At 38.3% G+C, this 15,398-nt stretch overlaps 2 protein-coding genes across 2 annotated transcripts; both read left to right on the top strand.

Moving 5' to 3' along the window:
* Positions 1 to 8,275: 8,275 nt before the first annotated feature.
* Positions 8,276 to 10,008, top strand: LOC129741840 (uncharacterized). The gene is made up of 3 exons (XM_055733632.1): positions 8,276 to 8,365; positions 9,093 to 9,423; positions 9,506 to 10,008. Exons 1-3 carry the CDS (start codon positions 8,276 to 8,278, stop codon positions 10,006 to 10,008), a joined length of 924 nt encoding a protein of 307 aa, XP_055589607.1.
* Positions 10,009 to 10,531: 523 nt separating this feature from the next.
* LOC129741839 (uncharacterized protein K02A2.6-like) lies at positions 10,532 to 11,554 on the top strand. Its single transcript, XM_055733631.1, has one exon. It carries the CDS (start codon positions 10,532 to 10,534, stop codon positions 11,552 to 11,554), a length of 1,023 nt encoding a protein of 340 aa, XP_055589606.1.
* The last annotated feature ends 3,844 nt before the right edge of the window (positions 11,555 to 15,398 follow it).

Raw genomic sequence — 15,398 nt, 5'->3', positions numbered from 1 at the left:
TGTTTCTTCAACAATTTGTATTTCCTGATTTTCAAGTTACTTGATTCTTTGAATCTAAGTACACCATGCATAAAAATCATTTTTTCATCACAATTTTTAAGGTTTTATAATTCAAACATTGTTGTCAGCCGAGAATAAACTTGTTTCTAGATTGCTGTATATTGCGCTAAAAAACTATGAGCACGAAGAATACCATTAAACTTTTCACGAAAAATGAAGTTACTGCAAAAGAACTGAATACAAGTCTAAAGCTTGAATGTTATCGTCAAAATATTGATTTTGACAAGGTTATTTTTCAAAAAAGTTGTATTGGAAAGACGTTTCATCTTTCCATATAGCACCTTCAAGCAAACGTAATGAATATTATCGCATAACTACCCTCCAGCTCCCAAAATAATACTGTGCCTGGGAGGTCTAGCCGCTAGCGAATACGCTGGCGTGAGTCTGGTTTTGGTATGCTACGCGTAAAGGGTTCGATTACGGGTATCGGCAGAAAACTTTTAGGTCCAAATCACATAAATGGCCAACAGGTAAGATGTGCTTCCTTGAAATTCTCATATATAAGAATGTTCAATCAGTTTTCCAGGTCAGCTAAATATACAGGGATACCGGAATTCATATAGTAAACTAGCCCACCAGATTGACTTGTTCTTCCAAAATATACTTTCATCAACATAAGTAATACATTTACTCGATAACAGATCAAACGAAGCCATGGGGTTCGGATATAGTGTAAGCTGCATTGGAAATTTGTCGAACTAATTGATCTAAATAATGCATGTAAGCACATACTTAGGCAGAAACTTAGGTGAATCCGTGCACCCATGGTGGGTAACCAACATACTTAGGTACTAACCCCAGCTAAATTGTGTCCAGACACTAGGTTTACGAAGTTCTTGAGCTTTAACTACGATTAGTGCTGGATAAATTAGGAATAAGCATTTATTTCTAGCTGTCTTGTATGAGGAACGAAAAGGTATAACCATTTCATGTTGTTGCAAATTTGCAACAATTAATATTTTGGCTAAATCCTCGAAATATGAGAAAATAATATTTTTTCATTATTTTTCCCTTCATGTACTCATCATTGCGCACTATTGAGAATTTTTTCAAGAAAAAATAAAAAATCATGAAATGAAGGGTTAAATTAAAACCTCACACCTATAAGTTTTTCTTAAATATGAAAACGATAAACACAGTGAATAATCTAAAAAAAACTTTAAAAAGACTAACAAACTTTACATGGCTAAACATGTGCCAAATTTTTAATTATTATGAATATAAAGCTTCCAAAATTTTGAAAAGTCCAATGACTCATTTTGATTTATACTTTATGCGAACCCGAGCAAGGCCGGGTAAAATCAGCTAGTCATTGATAAAGGACATCCTTGTCTAACTGATCGATGTACATTAAATGAGCTGGTCAAAGAGCCATTAACCATCACTTGCGACGTGGCATTTGTATACAAATTTTTCATTACAGCAACGAACTGCAGAGAAAAATTAAATTTCCGCAATATATTCCATAATTCAGTATGGTTAACAGAGTCAAAGGCTTTCTGCAAATCTATAGTCAGAATAGCATATTTTGCTTTTTTGGATTGTTGTGCCTTTAGAATAATTGTTCTTAGACGATCTAAATTAGTGATACACGATTTTTTTCCTACACCAGCTGTTTGTCCTTCACCTAGAAGATTTTGTGTATATTTTGTTAATCGATTGGCAATTATCTTTGCAAATATTTTGTAATCTGTATTTAACAAACTGATGGGGCGATAGTTGCCAAGATCGTTTTTATTTCCTGCTTTATGAATAAGCTTGATAACACCATTGGCAAAGTTTTCTTGCATCATTATTGAGCCATCCAAGAAACCGTTGAACAACTTTAGCATGTCATCCTTAAAAACTTCTAGATGTTGGTCATAAAATTCGTAAGTAAGACCATCCGGCCCCGGAGTTTTTTTCTTATTTGAAGCTTTAATCGTTCGTCTCAATTCGTCTTCATCAATGGGAGAAACAAAGGTATTATTTTGATCATTAGTTAGATACGTGTTGATATTTTCGAATCGGTTGGGTGGGCTTGATAAAGGAGGGACATTTTGGAAATTTTCTTTGAAATACTCAAAGACTATTTGCTTTGTATCTTGATTATCTGCTGATTCTATTTTTAACTTTGACCTTTTGATATCCTATTTTAGAAGTTTCGACATTTGGAAAATACTGAGTTTTTGGCTTTCCAACATAGTGGATGGCTGAAAACGACTAACAGAGTTCAAAATACGTTTTTGTTCAAGATCAAGCATCGCAGTTTTGACTTCTTTAATTTCATCTAAAACGTTTTTTCCTTCAGCTTGACTCTTCATTAGTTCGTCTAATCTTCTATAATGTTTTGTCTTATTTACTGTATTTCTTTGATTCCATTCAAACGATTCAGCTTTGAAAAATTGTCTGGTTTTCGATTTAAAATCATATGACCACCACTCTGAAAAGTTGTTACGATATTTAAGTCTTTTCTTCAAGTCACAATACATATATCTGAATTCTGAGCTAGTTGCATCATCTCTTAGTGATTGATCATTAATCTTCCAATATCCACGCCCCCAAACAGGAGCAACTTCAGAAGGATTTATTCTGAACGTCATAATAATTCCATGGTGGTCAGAAAAAGGCAATGGTTTGTTTTCAAATTTTGAAACTTGATTGAGAAAATCAGGATCAACATAAAATCTATCCAATCGGGAAGCGGAATTCAATCAATAAAATGTGAACTGTTTATCTTTTAGACCGACATCTTTTAATTTAACACTAAACGTACCGGAGGCGGTCAAATGACGGTTTTTGAACTTTAAACGATGATTACGCCTTATATACATAATTGTTTTTTCGCAAATTTAACGACAGGACTATTTTTGTTTTTGAAATGCAAGTAATTTTGCGTTTTTAAATTTTTTTTCAGGTGTTACGATTTTCGAATAACGCATGTGGTCATAAAAAGTTCGCAAAACGACTACCTTTGAAAAGCCGTCAAAAATTATATATTAAGTATTTTAAAAATCTAAAGATGCCAAAATGTGACAAATTACGTCTACTTGTCAATTCACTTTTTCAAAATTTTCTACTGTAACAGGAACAGCTTTGGCGGTTGATTGATTGAAAAGTACGGGTTTTACACAACTTTTTTACATTTTTTGTGGCCATGATCTTAGAAATTTTTAAAAAAAATGTTCCATATGTGCAACATATAGCTTCTAACTTCAGCTTTCTCAGGCACTAAGTGAAATTTTTTTCGAGCACTTAATAACTGATTTACAACCTTTTTCCTGAAGCATGTTTTTTCATAATTTTTTTCTTGTACTGTAAATAACTTTAAAGTTATTAATTGTAGCTGAAAATTGTCTGAAAAACATATTTGAGTCGAATTATAAGCTTTTCAAAACTATAAATTTGGTAGAAATCGGTTGAGAAACAAGGGAGTTTTAGCGAAAACGGTGTTTGCCGTCATTTGACCGCTCGCGGTATGAATAGGTATATACAAAGTGTCGGTATGTTTAGTGTTAAATAAATCAACAAACTCTTGTAAACCTTGGCAAAACTGTTTGACTTCACTTTTACAATCATTGGCATTTAAAATACAATTAAAATCTCCTCCCACAATAGTCCACCTGGTATTCGATTTATTCAAGTGTGGAACTATCGTTTCTCTAAATAAAACATCTCTCTCACTTTTTCTTTGAGACCCTGAGTGACCATAAATATTAATTATGTTTATGTTGTTCAGCACTAGAGAACAAATTCTCCCACTTGGATCTAGCAATGGTTGAGCAAAATCAAGAGTTTTCCTAATCAGAATAGCGGTACCCACGTTGTCTAAGCTTCTATTTGTAGGGTTGTGCATTTAATATATACAATTTATTAACACCTGTTTATTTATAGACCTTGCGCTACGAGTGGAAGTTAAACAAGAAGAATGGCAGCACTGGATATCGGATGGGTAGATTTCGAGAAGCGTGTGTCGAGAGTACGAAAGCGTCTATCGGGGTGAACGGTGCGCGATTAGAACGGCCGGATAAAGTTTTCGACGATAGTGCGATATACAGGACGGGAAGACCCTACAACTGGCGACGACTGGGAGGAAGAACCTCAGGACATCATGGTGAGTTCATTTTCTGGACTATAAAAAGAATTTTAGCCGGTTCTCGTAAAATTTTATCAGCTATCGAAAATTTTGGTCGTAAACGAAAACAAAATGGCGGTCGGAAATTATACGTCGGTGGTTTCAATTATCGATAGCTGGAAATGAAACCGAATAGGAAATTTTGAGAATTCTAAGAAAATAAAAAAATAATGTTTTGAAAATGTCCAAGTGAAATCGAATTTATCCATAATAACAGTTTAGTTCCAAACGGTGGCATATTTGCAACGGATTTGATCGGTGTTCAGTGAAAGATTTCGGATATACGAAATCGACATAATTGTCAGCCATTTAATCGTTCTGTGTTGCTAATTTCGGTGCTCGCGCTGTACCAGAGTCGGATCTAGGAATGATATCGAGTGCATGAGAAAGCATAAAAAGTGTGAAGATGTAATGTGATGTAGATTTTTATCGAAAATTTTAACCTTTAGTATTGTGATTTTAATATTTTTGGTTTTTAGTATAATGATAATTATGTGCTACATGTTTGCATTTTAAAAAGGGTAGAGATTCGGTAAGTAAACAATTAAGAAGGAACTAATATTATGAAATTTTGTTTTTTTTTTAGTGGTGAATAGAACATTGGTATTATTTTTCTGTAAAGAGGATAACAACAATTGAAAATCTTTATTTTTAGGTGAGTTGGCAGTTGGTGAAATAAACGTTTGTCCACAACTTGGCTCGGAAATTGCGAATGAAACTTTGGTGAAAATTAGTGGATCGACTATTTTTGGTTTTAATGAATTTCGAGAGTTTTATTTAATGTTTTTCTCAATCGTTACTTTTATCGTTGAATATTTGTTGAAAAAAAGCATTGTTGAATGTAATGTTGGAAATATACTCAGCAAGAGAAAAAAACTCGGAGCATTGGTTAGCCAAGTATCACTATTTTACACCAAATGAGGATTATGAAACGAGTGTTTATTATTGTGCATTTAAATTAAATTGAAAGTTTGACTCCAAGTAAAATTTTGGTGATGGTGCGATAATATACTTCAAATTAATAAAATATTGTGACGAAATAAATCAAAGTAAAGATGATCGAAAATGAAAAGAAACTGCTTTGCAGTAAGTTTTATTAGCTGATTGAATTAAGCAAAATGCATTGATTTTCTAGCTTTAAAGTTAAATGAATCATAAACATAAGATAAAACTTTTTCATTTTCTAACTATCTACTGAAAAAAAATTGCAATTTTTTTTTATTAAAGTGTGTTGCGAAGAGTTCTCGAAGAACCATAGCAGAGTTGGATGTGAGTAGAATGGCCGTAAGCAGTAAAGTGCAGTTTTTCTGTAACTAAGTGAGTTTTTTTATTGTACCAATTCTCCTGGTTTCGGTATAGAAAGCATGATCAAAATGTTGACTTAGCGGGGAGCTAAGTTTTATTGATTTCATCAAGATTCTAGTATGATTTAAAGAGCGTTGAGCAGGACTGCGATCACGTTGAAAGAGCCGTGGACTGTAATTTTGCTCGAATTTGGGGACCGTTCGAAAAGTCCGAAGACACAATTTACCGGATGTTGAATGGAGAAATTTTCACTAGTAAAAAGGCACTTATTGTTCTCTATTTACATATATTTACACTATGTACAATTACTTAACTTATTAGGAGGAAACATGACTTAATGGAGGAAGGAAAACTTAACTCGAAGGAACAACTTAACTCGAAGGAACAACTTAACTCATAGGAAGGAATCTCGTAGGCAATAATCTTAAACTCGTTGGAAGGAACCTTAATGGATGGAGGAAACAACTTCTAGATTGGAGGAACACTTGACTTGACTTAAATTCGACGTCTTCACTTGTCGACGGATGGAATGGATCTGAATTGAATGACGAACAAGCCGGTTACTTGGCTGATCGATTCATTCTCACGCACACACAAATCTGTGTGCGCAATGGAAATTTCCACTGTCCGCTGGCTGAAGCAACAGCATGCAATTGTTGTTGTACGCCGGCCGGCGTTTACCGGCGTTTTTTATGCACACGTATGAATGCATGGCCTTGAATGGACGAACAACACACAAAAGTAGCAGGCGGTGATCGGTGATGATTTTTTCCGTTGGTGGCGCAAATGTGACGTTGCCAATTCTTCGAGTTTGGCTCGAACATACTCCCCCGGGGAATCTTCGGATTTTCAATCTTCCTCGTCGTCGGGCTGTAGGGAACGCTGGGGACCTTGGAGTAGTGCACGCAATACCAAATTTTTGCGCACTGTCGGCCTCGCACTCAGGAACCAGGACTGGCACCAATAATTTTCCATAAGTGCCGAGGAATCGGCTTCAGGATGACAACGAAGGAAAATTCCAACAAGAGCTTGCAGCAAAGGACATTCATTCGGTTGAAAAACTGGGAACTTTGAGTTGGAAGTTATGCTGGAACTCATGAACGGTCTATTTACTTCAAAGTACTCAAAATGTTTGTGGGAAAACCTTAAATTCTTGAATCTTTTGGTAGGATAGCTTGACTTACACTTAGGAGTTTCGTTGGGAAGTTTTTCAATGATTGTTGGAAAAATTTTCACGGCGGACTTGTTCTTGGATTGTTTGTTACACTCAAAAATAGGAATTTTATCCGGAGAATTTTCAGCGACTGCAGGAAAACTTTTCATCGAGATATGTCGCTTAGATTTTCTTTTCCGAATTCGTTTACACTTAAAGTGGAAGGATTCATTGGAAGGAAACATAGGATCATTGGAAACTTTCTTGTTGGTAGATGGCGAAACTTTTTTCTGGAGCGGAACCGATAGATGCTTCTTAGTTGCACCTTCTTTTGGAGAAAACTCAACTTCACTTTCTCGTTGGAAACCATCTTCATCTGGATTGGACTTATCTTCTTCAGTGTTGGACTTAACATCATCTTTATTTTCACAGGAATTAGTTTGTTTGGGATTGGATTTGATTTCTTCACTGGTTTTTCCATATTTGGAAATCTTTTCGGGAAACTGCTCAAGATTTTGGCAGATGTGTTCTTCTTTGATTGGGAAACTTTCACTTAACTTATTAATTGGAATTTCACTTTTAACACATGGTGCATAACTTAAGGCGGAAGTTGATCTCACATAACTTATGGAATTCTGGGAAGACAATTTCTGGAGAGCGATCAAAACTTCGGAACAGAGCAACTCAAAGGCACTTAGATACTGGAAATGGGCTTCAAGATCTTTGAAGGGAGCTAGATCAAGGATTTGTTTATGAGCGGCATAAAATTCTTCTTGTGCTTGGCCAATGAACATAAAGTAGGCTCTGATTCTTCCTACAGTCATCTGCATACTCAAATTATCACTAGGATAGACCACATGGAAAATCTTTTTCACTTTTTGGAACTCATGTTCCCTGCGGAAAATCAGAGCATCTATTTTCTTCATTTTCTGGGTCGGAGAATTCATATTGTCTTCGGTTGTGAAAATTTGGGAAAATCAGCAACACCACTTAAAAATTGGAGCAGCACCACTTAACGCTGAATCCGATTCACTAGCAGGAAAAATTTGTCAAGTCACTTGTTTACGGTAAAACTTTTAAATTTTTCACTTAAGTTTTTTGCGTGCCTTTTCTCACTTAACACTTTGCATCCGGAGCGCAGCAGACTTTCGAAACAGTCAAAGTTCTTATCCGGTTCGAATCGGACCAATGAAAGAGCCGTGGACTGTAATTTTGCTCGAATTTGGGGACCGTTCGAAAAGTCCGAAGACACAATTTACCGGATGTTGAATGGAGAAATTTTCACTAGTAAAAAGGCACTTATTGTTCTCTATTTACATATATTTACACTATGTACAATTACTTAACTTATTAGGAGGAAACATGACTTAATGGAGGAAGGAAAACTTAACTCGAAGGAACAACTTAACTCGAAGGAACAACTTAACTCATAGGAAGGAATCTCGTAGGCAATAATCTTAAACTCGTTGGAAGGAACCTTAATGGATGGAGGAAACAACTTCTAGATTGGAGGAACACTTGACTTGACTTAAATTCGACGTCTTCACTTGTCGACGGATGGAATGGATCTGAATTGAATGACGAACAAGCCGGTTACTTGGCTGATCGATTCATTCTCACGCACACACAAATCTGTGTGCGCAATGGAAATTTCCACTGTCCGCTGGCTGAAGCAACAGCATGCAATTGTTGTTGTACGCCGGCCGGCGTTTACCGGCGTTTTTTATGCACACGTATGAATGCATGGCCTTGAATGGACGAACAACACACAAAAGTAGCAGGCGGTGATCGGTGATGATTTTTTCCGTTGGTGGCGCAAATGTGACGTTGCCAATTCTTCGAGTTTGGCTCGAACACACGTAGTACTGATATTTCAACAGAATGGGTAGAAGTCACGATTTCGCCTCTATTGCAGGGAGCATAGAGCATAATGTACGTTTTATGAAACTGAGTTGTACACTTCTGAGGCGGGGGAGCCTGGAAAATGATTGTCATAGCAGGGAGCTATGTTGAGGTCTAATGCAGGGAGCATAGACTTTTGTGAAAGTAGCTAGAAGCTTATTTGGAATGGTCCAAGAGCAGGGAGCCTAGGACGAGAGATGAAAATAGCAGGGAGCTATTTTATGTAGTGAATGGAAGTTACAGAGATGCACCAATTATTGAATCTTGAATGCGTTTGTTGGTACGTAAACAGAGCAAGTAGCTACTGTTAGTAATGGTTAGAAGTTGGCGTTTGTGGTTGCCTGTTAGGATGAAACTGGTGAAAAAAAAATTTTAAGTTTGTGACGTACAAGCTTTTTCTTGAGTATCGAAGACAGATAAGCGATCCAGACAGTAGTTGTTATTGAAAAAAAAAACTGTGGATCATCATTCAAATTAGTATCAGATTATTTCAAGCACTGCTGGGATTATAGAGAAAATTTGACAAGGTAATTATTTCTTTCTATTTACGGTTTTCAGATGGATGAAAGTAGACCGTTGCCTATGTTCAGATGTGAACAAATCGAGAACGGTAAACTGGCCAAGGAATGGCGAGAGTGGAAAGATTCGCTGGAGTTTTATTTTGACTCATATCAAATAACCGACCAGAAAATCAAAAGGTCCAAAATGTTACATTTTGGGGGTCCTCAGCTGCAGAAAATTTACAAAAGTTTGGAAGGCACAGAAGATTTTCCGCTGGTTATGGTAGAGAAGCCTTGGTATGACGTAGCAATCAGTTGTTTGGATGCGTATTTCAAACCGCGTCGCCAAGATGTTCTGGAGCGACATAAGCTACGAACTATGAAGCAAGGTATGATTTATTTAAGTCGATTTTTTTTTGTTTCATTATTGCAATTCAAGATACAATCTTTTTAAACATTGCAATCAACTAGGTACGAATGAGAGTTTTGCTCATTACGTTCTGCGTCTACGCCAGCAACTGAAGGACTGCGGATTCGAAAAGTATCCAAAAGAGGTACGCGTTGTTTTGGAGGAGATCATGCTCATCGATGTTATTGTGGAAGGATGCAACTTACCGGAGCTTCGACGGAAGATTCTTGAGAAGGATCAGTCCTTGTCAGATATTGAGGCCATGGGAACTTCGCTGGAGAGTGTAAGACATCAGGAAAAAGAGTTCAAAGCTGGAATCAATAATGATGGTGGACATATTTCGGTTTGTGAAGTCGGAACATGGAAACCGAAAGCAGAACGCCAGCAAGGACGAATTCTGAAGCGAATTAATGTTGGTCAACGTAAAATTGTCGGTAATGGCCCCGAAGTTATCTGCTACAGTTGTGGACGTCGAGGACACAGAAAGAAGATATTGTCAAACCGAGAAAGAAGCTTTATCCCTGGTATGGAGTGTAGAGAAATTTCAGTTCTACCTAGTTGGTAGGGAGTTTAACTTACTCACTGATTGCAAAGCTCTTACTTTCTTATTCGCTCCAGCATCTCGCCCCTGTGCCCGAATTGAGAGATGGGTGTTGCGCCTTCAAAGTTTTACGTATAACATCATCCATATTCCGGGCCAATCTAACATTGCTGATGTGATGTCGCGACTGTCTACGTCATCTCCAAAACCCTTTGATGAAGCAGAAGAATTAGTGGTTCGAGAGATTGCTTCTGCTGCTGCTCAGACAATCGCCTTGACATGGCAGGAGATTGAGACGGCTAGTAAAGAAGATGAAGATATACAACAAGTTATAGGCGCATTGAATTCGGAAACCGTAGATGAGTTACCCTTAAGCTATAAGACGATATTTTCTGAACTTTGTTGCGTGAATAATGTGTTGCTAAGAGGAGATCGGATTGTAATCCCTAGAAGACTTCATCAACGTGTCTTGCATCTGGCTCACGAAGGTCATCCGGGCATGCGCATGATGAAAGGACATTTACGCGCAAACGTGTGGTGGCCAAAAATGGATCAAAACATTGAGCAATTCGTAAAATCCTGTCGCGGTTGCACTTTAGTTTCCGCACCTGGTCCACCAGAACCAATGGTCCGAAAGGAGCTCCCATCGCGACCATGGGAACAAATCGCTGTGGATTTTTTGGGACCGCTCCCAGACGGTGAGAGTCTGTTCGTTTGTGTTGACTTCTATAGTAGATATCTGGAAGTAGTGGAAATGCAAGACATCACAACAACATCCACAATTGAGCAGTTGCTTATTATATTTTCTCGATATGGACTGCCAGTGGTCTTGAGAGCAGATAATGGACCCCAATTCATTTCTGAGGAATTCCGCCTATTTTGTGAAGAACAAGGGATTAGGCTCGAGAGTACTATTCCGTACTGGCCCCAAATGAATGGGGAGGTAGAGCGTCAGAATCGCTCTATTCTCAAACGGCTACGTATTGCGCAAGAGCTTGGAAAAAATTGGCGGAAGGAGCTGCGTCAATATTTGTTAACCTATCATTCTGCGATACACCCAACTACAGGAAAGTCCCCATCAGAACTGATGTTCGGACGGCGGTTACGTACCAAGTTACCCTGTATTCCTATGGAGGTTTGCGAAGATGAAGAAGTCAGAGATCAGGATCGAATCCAAAAAGAAAAGGGTAGGCTGTATGCTGATCGTAGCAGAAAAGCAAGATTGAGTAGCATCGATATTGGTGATTTTGTGCTAGCGAAGCGAACTAGGAAGGATAATAAACTTTCCTCCGATTTTTCTCCTGAAGAGTTCAAGGTTACAAAAAGACAAGGAACTGACGTTACGATAAGATCGACTACTTCCGGAAAAGAGTTCAGGAGAAGTGTAGCCCATCTTAAACGCATATCACCTCAGCCTGAAGCTAAGGATCCTTCCGATGAAAGCTTGGATGAAAATCAAGATGATTCTAATCCGATTACATCACCAGATTCTCATGAAGTTCCTCTTAATGAACGATCTAGAAGGACAAAGGTTGAATCTAGCCGATTGAAGGATTTTGTGACATATTGACTCTTCTAAATCGATTTTTAATTTCTTTTTTATGAAAGGTAGGGATGTAGGGTTGTGCATTTAATATATACAATTTATTAACACCTGTTTATTTATAGACCTTGCGCTACGAGTGGAAGTTAAACAAGAAGAATGGCAGCACTGGATATCGGATGGGTAGATTTCGAGAAGCGTGTGTCGAGAGTACGAAAGCGTCTATCGGGGTGAACGGTGCGCGATTAGAACGGCCGGATAAAGTTTTCGACGATAGTGCGATATACAGGACGGGAAGACCCTACACTATTCACATAAGCATGAAAGCTTGGCAGAAAACTGAAATCATCGAACGAAACCTCTTGTAACAAGACTACATCCAAATCGTTTAGAATAACGAACTCCTTCAATAGCTGTTTTTTGGCAGCTATCGTGATGGAATTAATATTTACAGAAGCCACTCTTCTGGTAAAGATCATGTTGTCTAATATCACGTCAGAGACACCACTCAAAGTTTGCTCTCAGTCACCATACAAACAAAACACAAAGCATAAAACATAGAAAACAGAACTGAGTGAAGATACTCATTTAGTAGACTTGTTGTTGTTGTTGTTAGTGTTACCCACCACCCTACTACGAGATCTGCTGTTAGCCCTGCCAGCAACCGATCGCTCTCTAGTTCTACTTCTCTCTTCCGATGTTTTTGCGATGATCTGCAATGCATTCATCGAGTCAACCGCCCCGACCTTCTGCAGCTTTTTCCTGCTTCGCTCAATTGTACGGAATCCTCTCCCATCACCTTCGGCATCAGATATCGATCTCTCAGGGTTGAGTAGGGGACGCTTGCCACGTTTCTCAATATTGCTATCTGGCTTCGATGTATCCATATCTTCCTCGCTGGATTCTGACTCAATCTCTCGCGTACCATCACCATCTCCGTTTTTTTGCGTCTCTGCTTCGTTCTCAGCTACCGCCTCTCCTCTCTTCGACGTCAGCACTACCATGTTCAGTTCAAGTTTTCCCGAATTTTCACCTTGCTGCTCTGCGCTCAGCCCAGTTTTTAGTGCCTTGGCATACGAACTGGATTCTCGATTTTCCTGATTATCACTATCATCGGCAATGGACACGACGTTAGCGCTTGATTCGTTGATTCTGTTCTGTTTTCTTGGGCAACTGGCCTTCAAATGGCCCTCTTCTTTGCACACAAAACACTTGTACTTTAACCCTTCGTAATAAATACGATCCCGGCGGTTCATAAAGTATAGAGTTGACGGAATATCTTTCTTTATGTCCATATAAATACCGCGTACCCCTGTTAACAAATTGAGCTCTAGCTCCGGGGGAAACCTTTCGCGGACAGCACGTTTCACACTACCATATTTTCCGAGAACCGTAGAGATTTCCAGATCAGAGATTTCTGGAGGAAGATCGAAAATACGCACATAGCGCAAACATCCACCTGCCACTGACATCTTCACTTTCACTATTGTACCGTTCGAATATCGAAATTCCTGAGTCTCTGAATTCTGAAGAAGGGCTTCTTTCATATCTTGCTCCGTCTTGAACTTTATACAGACACATCTCTCATCTGAGATTTTATAGGTGGACTCCATTTTGTTCTTATCGGCATCAAACTCTTTAACAAAACGAGCCATCTCCACAAGCGTGGGTCCCGCTGCATGTTCCGGAAACCGAAAAACTAACGTATTCTTCACGACTCCGTCCGACATTTCCTGGCCTTGTCGATACAAGGAAATAAAAGCTTGAAAACCCAGAAGGGGGGCCAAATCCCCACAAGTGACCACGTGGTTTGAGATAGCTCAACAAAAAATAGTGTACGTCTCTCGAAATCACGACCGCTCACTTCAACGTCTGATCGTAAACTGGGGCTTAAAACATCACTAACAGAAATTTTTTGTTTGAACTCAATTGATTTTTTCAACATTTTCTTTCAAAATCAAATATACTCAAAAGATGGACAATGTTGTTGCATACATCTAGGGTCAAAAATTATAATATTTCAGAATATTTTTTGGGATCGAAAACAAATAAAATTTTACCTACATATATGCAATTCTCAAGGTCCTCTTACTGTTCCCATACTCTTTTTTCTATTCAAAGTTAACCATTTGAAAGAGTTTTAAGCCATTTGTTCTATGCAAGTTTTCACTTAGAAAATGTCCGTTTTTATTCAAATATCCAAATATTATCTATCATAGAATGACTATGAAAATATCTCTTAAACTATAATACTTATACAAAGGAAAAAAATTAAACTTTCATAAAAATAACCCATTTGCTTCATAATGCTATCATTTTATCAGGAGAAGTGTTTGTTTGTGAGTGTTCTCAAAAACTGATATTGTCAAAATTAAAACTACATTTTAAGTAATATAAAAAAAATTCCAACTACAAAGCAAATTTTGCCTATTTGAAACTGTATTCAAAGGCTTTAAAACGTAGAAAACAGTTTTTAGATATTTTAACTTCAGACTACGGTGATGATGATTATCTGCAAAAATTTTATGTTGATCAAAGCTACCTCGGTGCTCAACTGGGGAACAGTTTACGGTACATAGCAAATTTTAAAATTCAAAATATTCAGTTAGGCTTCCGCTTTTCCAAATCCGAATTGCCGGGCCTAGCGCTTTACTCCTGCCATCAGATGTTGTACAGCTACCTTGTCCACCTTCTTCGCCGCAGAAGAAGTTTTTTTTGGTCTTCTTTAGGTTCCGCTTGACAATAGCCCAGTATTTCTCAATTGGGAGGAGCTCTGGCTTGTTGGGAGGGTTCTTGTCCTTGGGAACCACCTGAACGTTGTTGGCGGCGTACCACTCTATGGCCTTTTTACCGTAATGGCAAAATGCAAATCCAGCCAAAACAGTACGGAACAACCGTGTTTCTTCAGGAAAGGCAGCAGACATTTATTCAAACACTCTTTCATGTAAATTTCTTGGTTGACAGTCCCGGAAGCTATGAAAATGCTGCTTTTCAAGCCACAGGTACAGATGGCTTGCCAAACCAGATATTTCTTCGCGAACTTTGAAAGTTTCATGTGCTTGAAAATATCTGCGACCTTTCCCCTTCCTTTTGCCGTATAAAACTCCTGTCCCGGAAGCTGCTTGTAGTCGGCTTTGACGTAGGTTTCGTCCTCCATCACTACGTAGTCAAATTTCGTCAGCATCGTCGTGTACAGCCTCCGGGATCGCGCTTTGGCCGTCGTATTTTGTTTATCATCGCGATTTTAAGTCCCTACCTTCGTGTAAGTCGATAGTCCGGCTCGTTTTTTGGCTCGATGCTTGGTTGTAGACGATACACCCAGCTTATTTGCGGCATCTCGGAGAGAGAGAGAGGTTAGGGTTTCGCTTAAAACTACCGCCAACTCTCTTTGTCGTCTCAGCGGCTTCCAGTTTTCGATTTCCCCCCGATCCAGATTTCCTGGCTGTCGACAAACGTTCCCCAAACACTTTAAATACATTTGTAACGGTTGATTTGGCAACTTTTAGCGATTTTGCCAACTCTTCTTCCTTGGACGGCATTTTGACAACTGAAGAGTGAATTCTAAAATCAAAATAGGAGCAACATTCTACACACACACCTTCAAAATGAGGGGTGTTCAGGTTTTTTAAATGCAAAATTGAAAGAAATACGTCAAGTTGATATTGACCAAATTTTGACCGTATCATTCTTTAGACGGGGCTCCCATAGAAAATTTACTTGAAATAGGACACAAATTGATCAATTTCAAGGCTATTTTCACAAAAACTTGTTCACGAGCATGAATTAATACACGAAATTGATTTATTTTGCTAATGCTCTCTCTTGCTTTTGCAACGAGGGGGCTCTTTTACAAAATTATCAAAATATCAAC

The sequence above is a fragment of the Uranotaenia lowii genome, chromosome 2, assembly GCF_029784155.1.
Source record: "Uranotaenia lowii strain MFRU-FL chromosome 2, ASM2978415v1, whole genome shotgun sequence".
NCBI lineage: Eukaryota > Metazoa > Arthropoda > Insecta > Diptera > Culicidae > Uranotaenia > Uranotaenia lowii.
Note: the sequence above shows the minus strand (reverse complement) of the source record. Positions and strands in the feature narration are given on the sequence as shown.

Coding starts and splice junctions, on each gene's coding strand:
- LOC129741840 (XM_055733632.1), top strand. CDS start 8,276: ATGGAAATTTCCACTGTCCGCTGGCTGAAGCAACAGCATGCAATTGTT. Junction 8,366..9,092: donor CCGGCGTTTTTTATGCACAC/GTATGAATGCAT, acceptor TACGGTTTTCAG/ATGGATGAAAGTAGACCGTT. Junction 9,424..9,505: donor GCTACGAACTATGAAGCAAG/GTATGATTTATT, acceptor GCAATCAACTAG/GTACGAATGAGAGTTTTGCT.
- LOC129741839 (XM_055733631.1), top strand. CDS start 10,532: ATGGATCAAAACATTGAGCAATTCGTAAAATCCTGTCGCGGTTGCACT.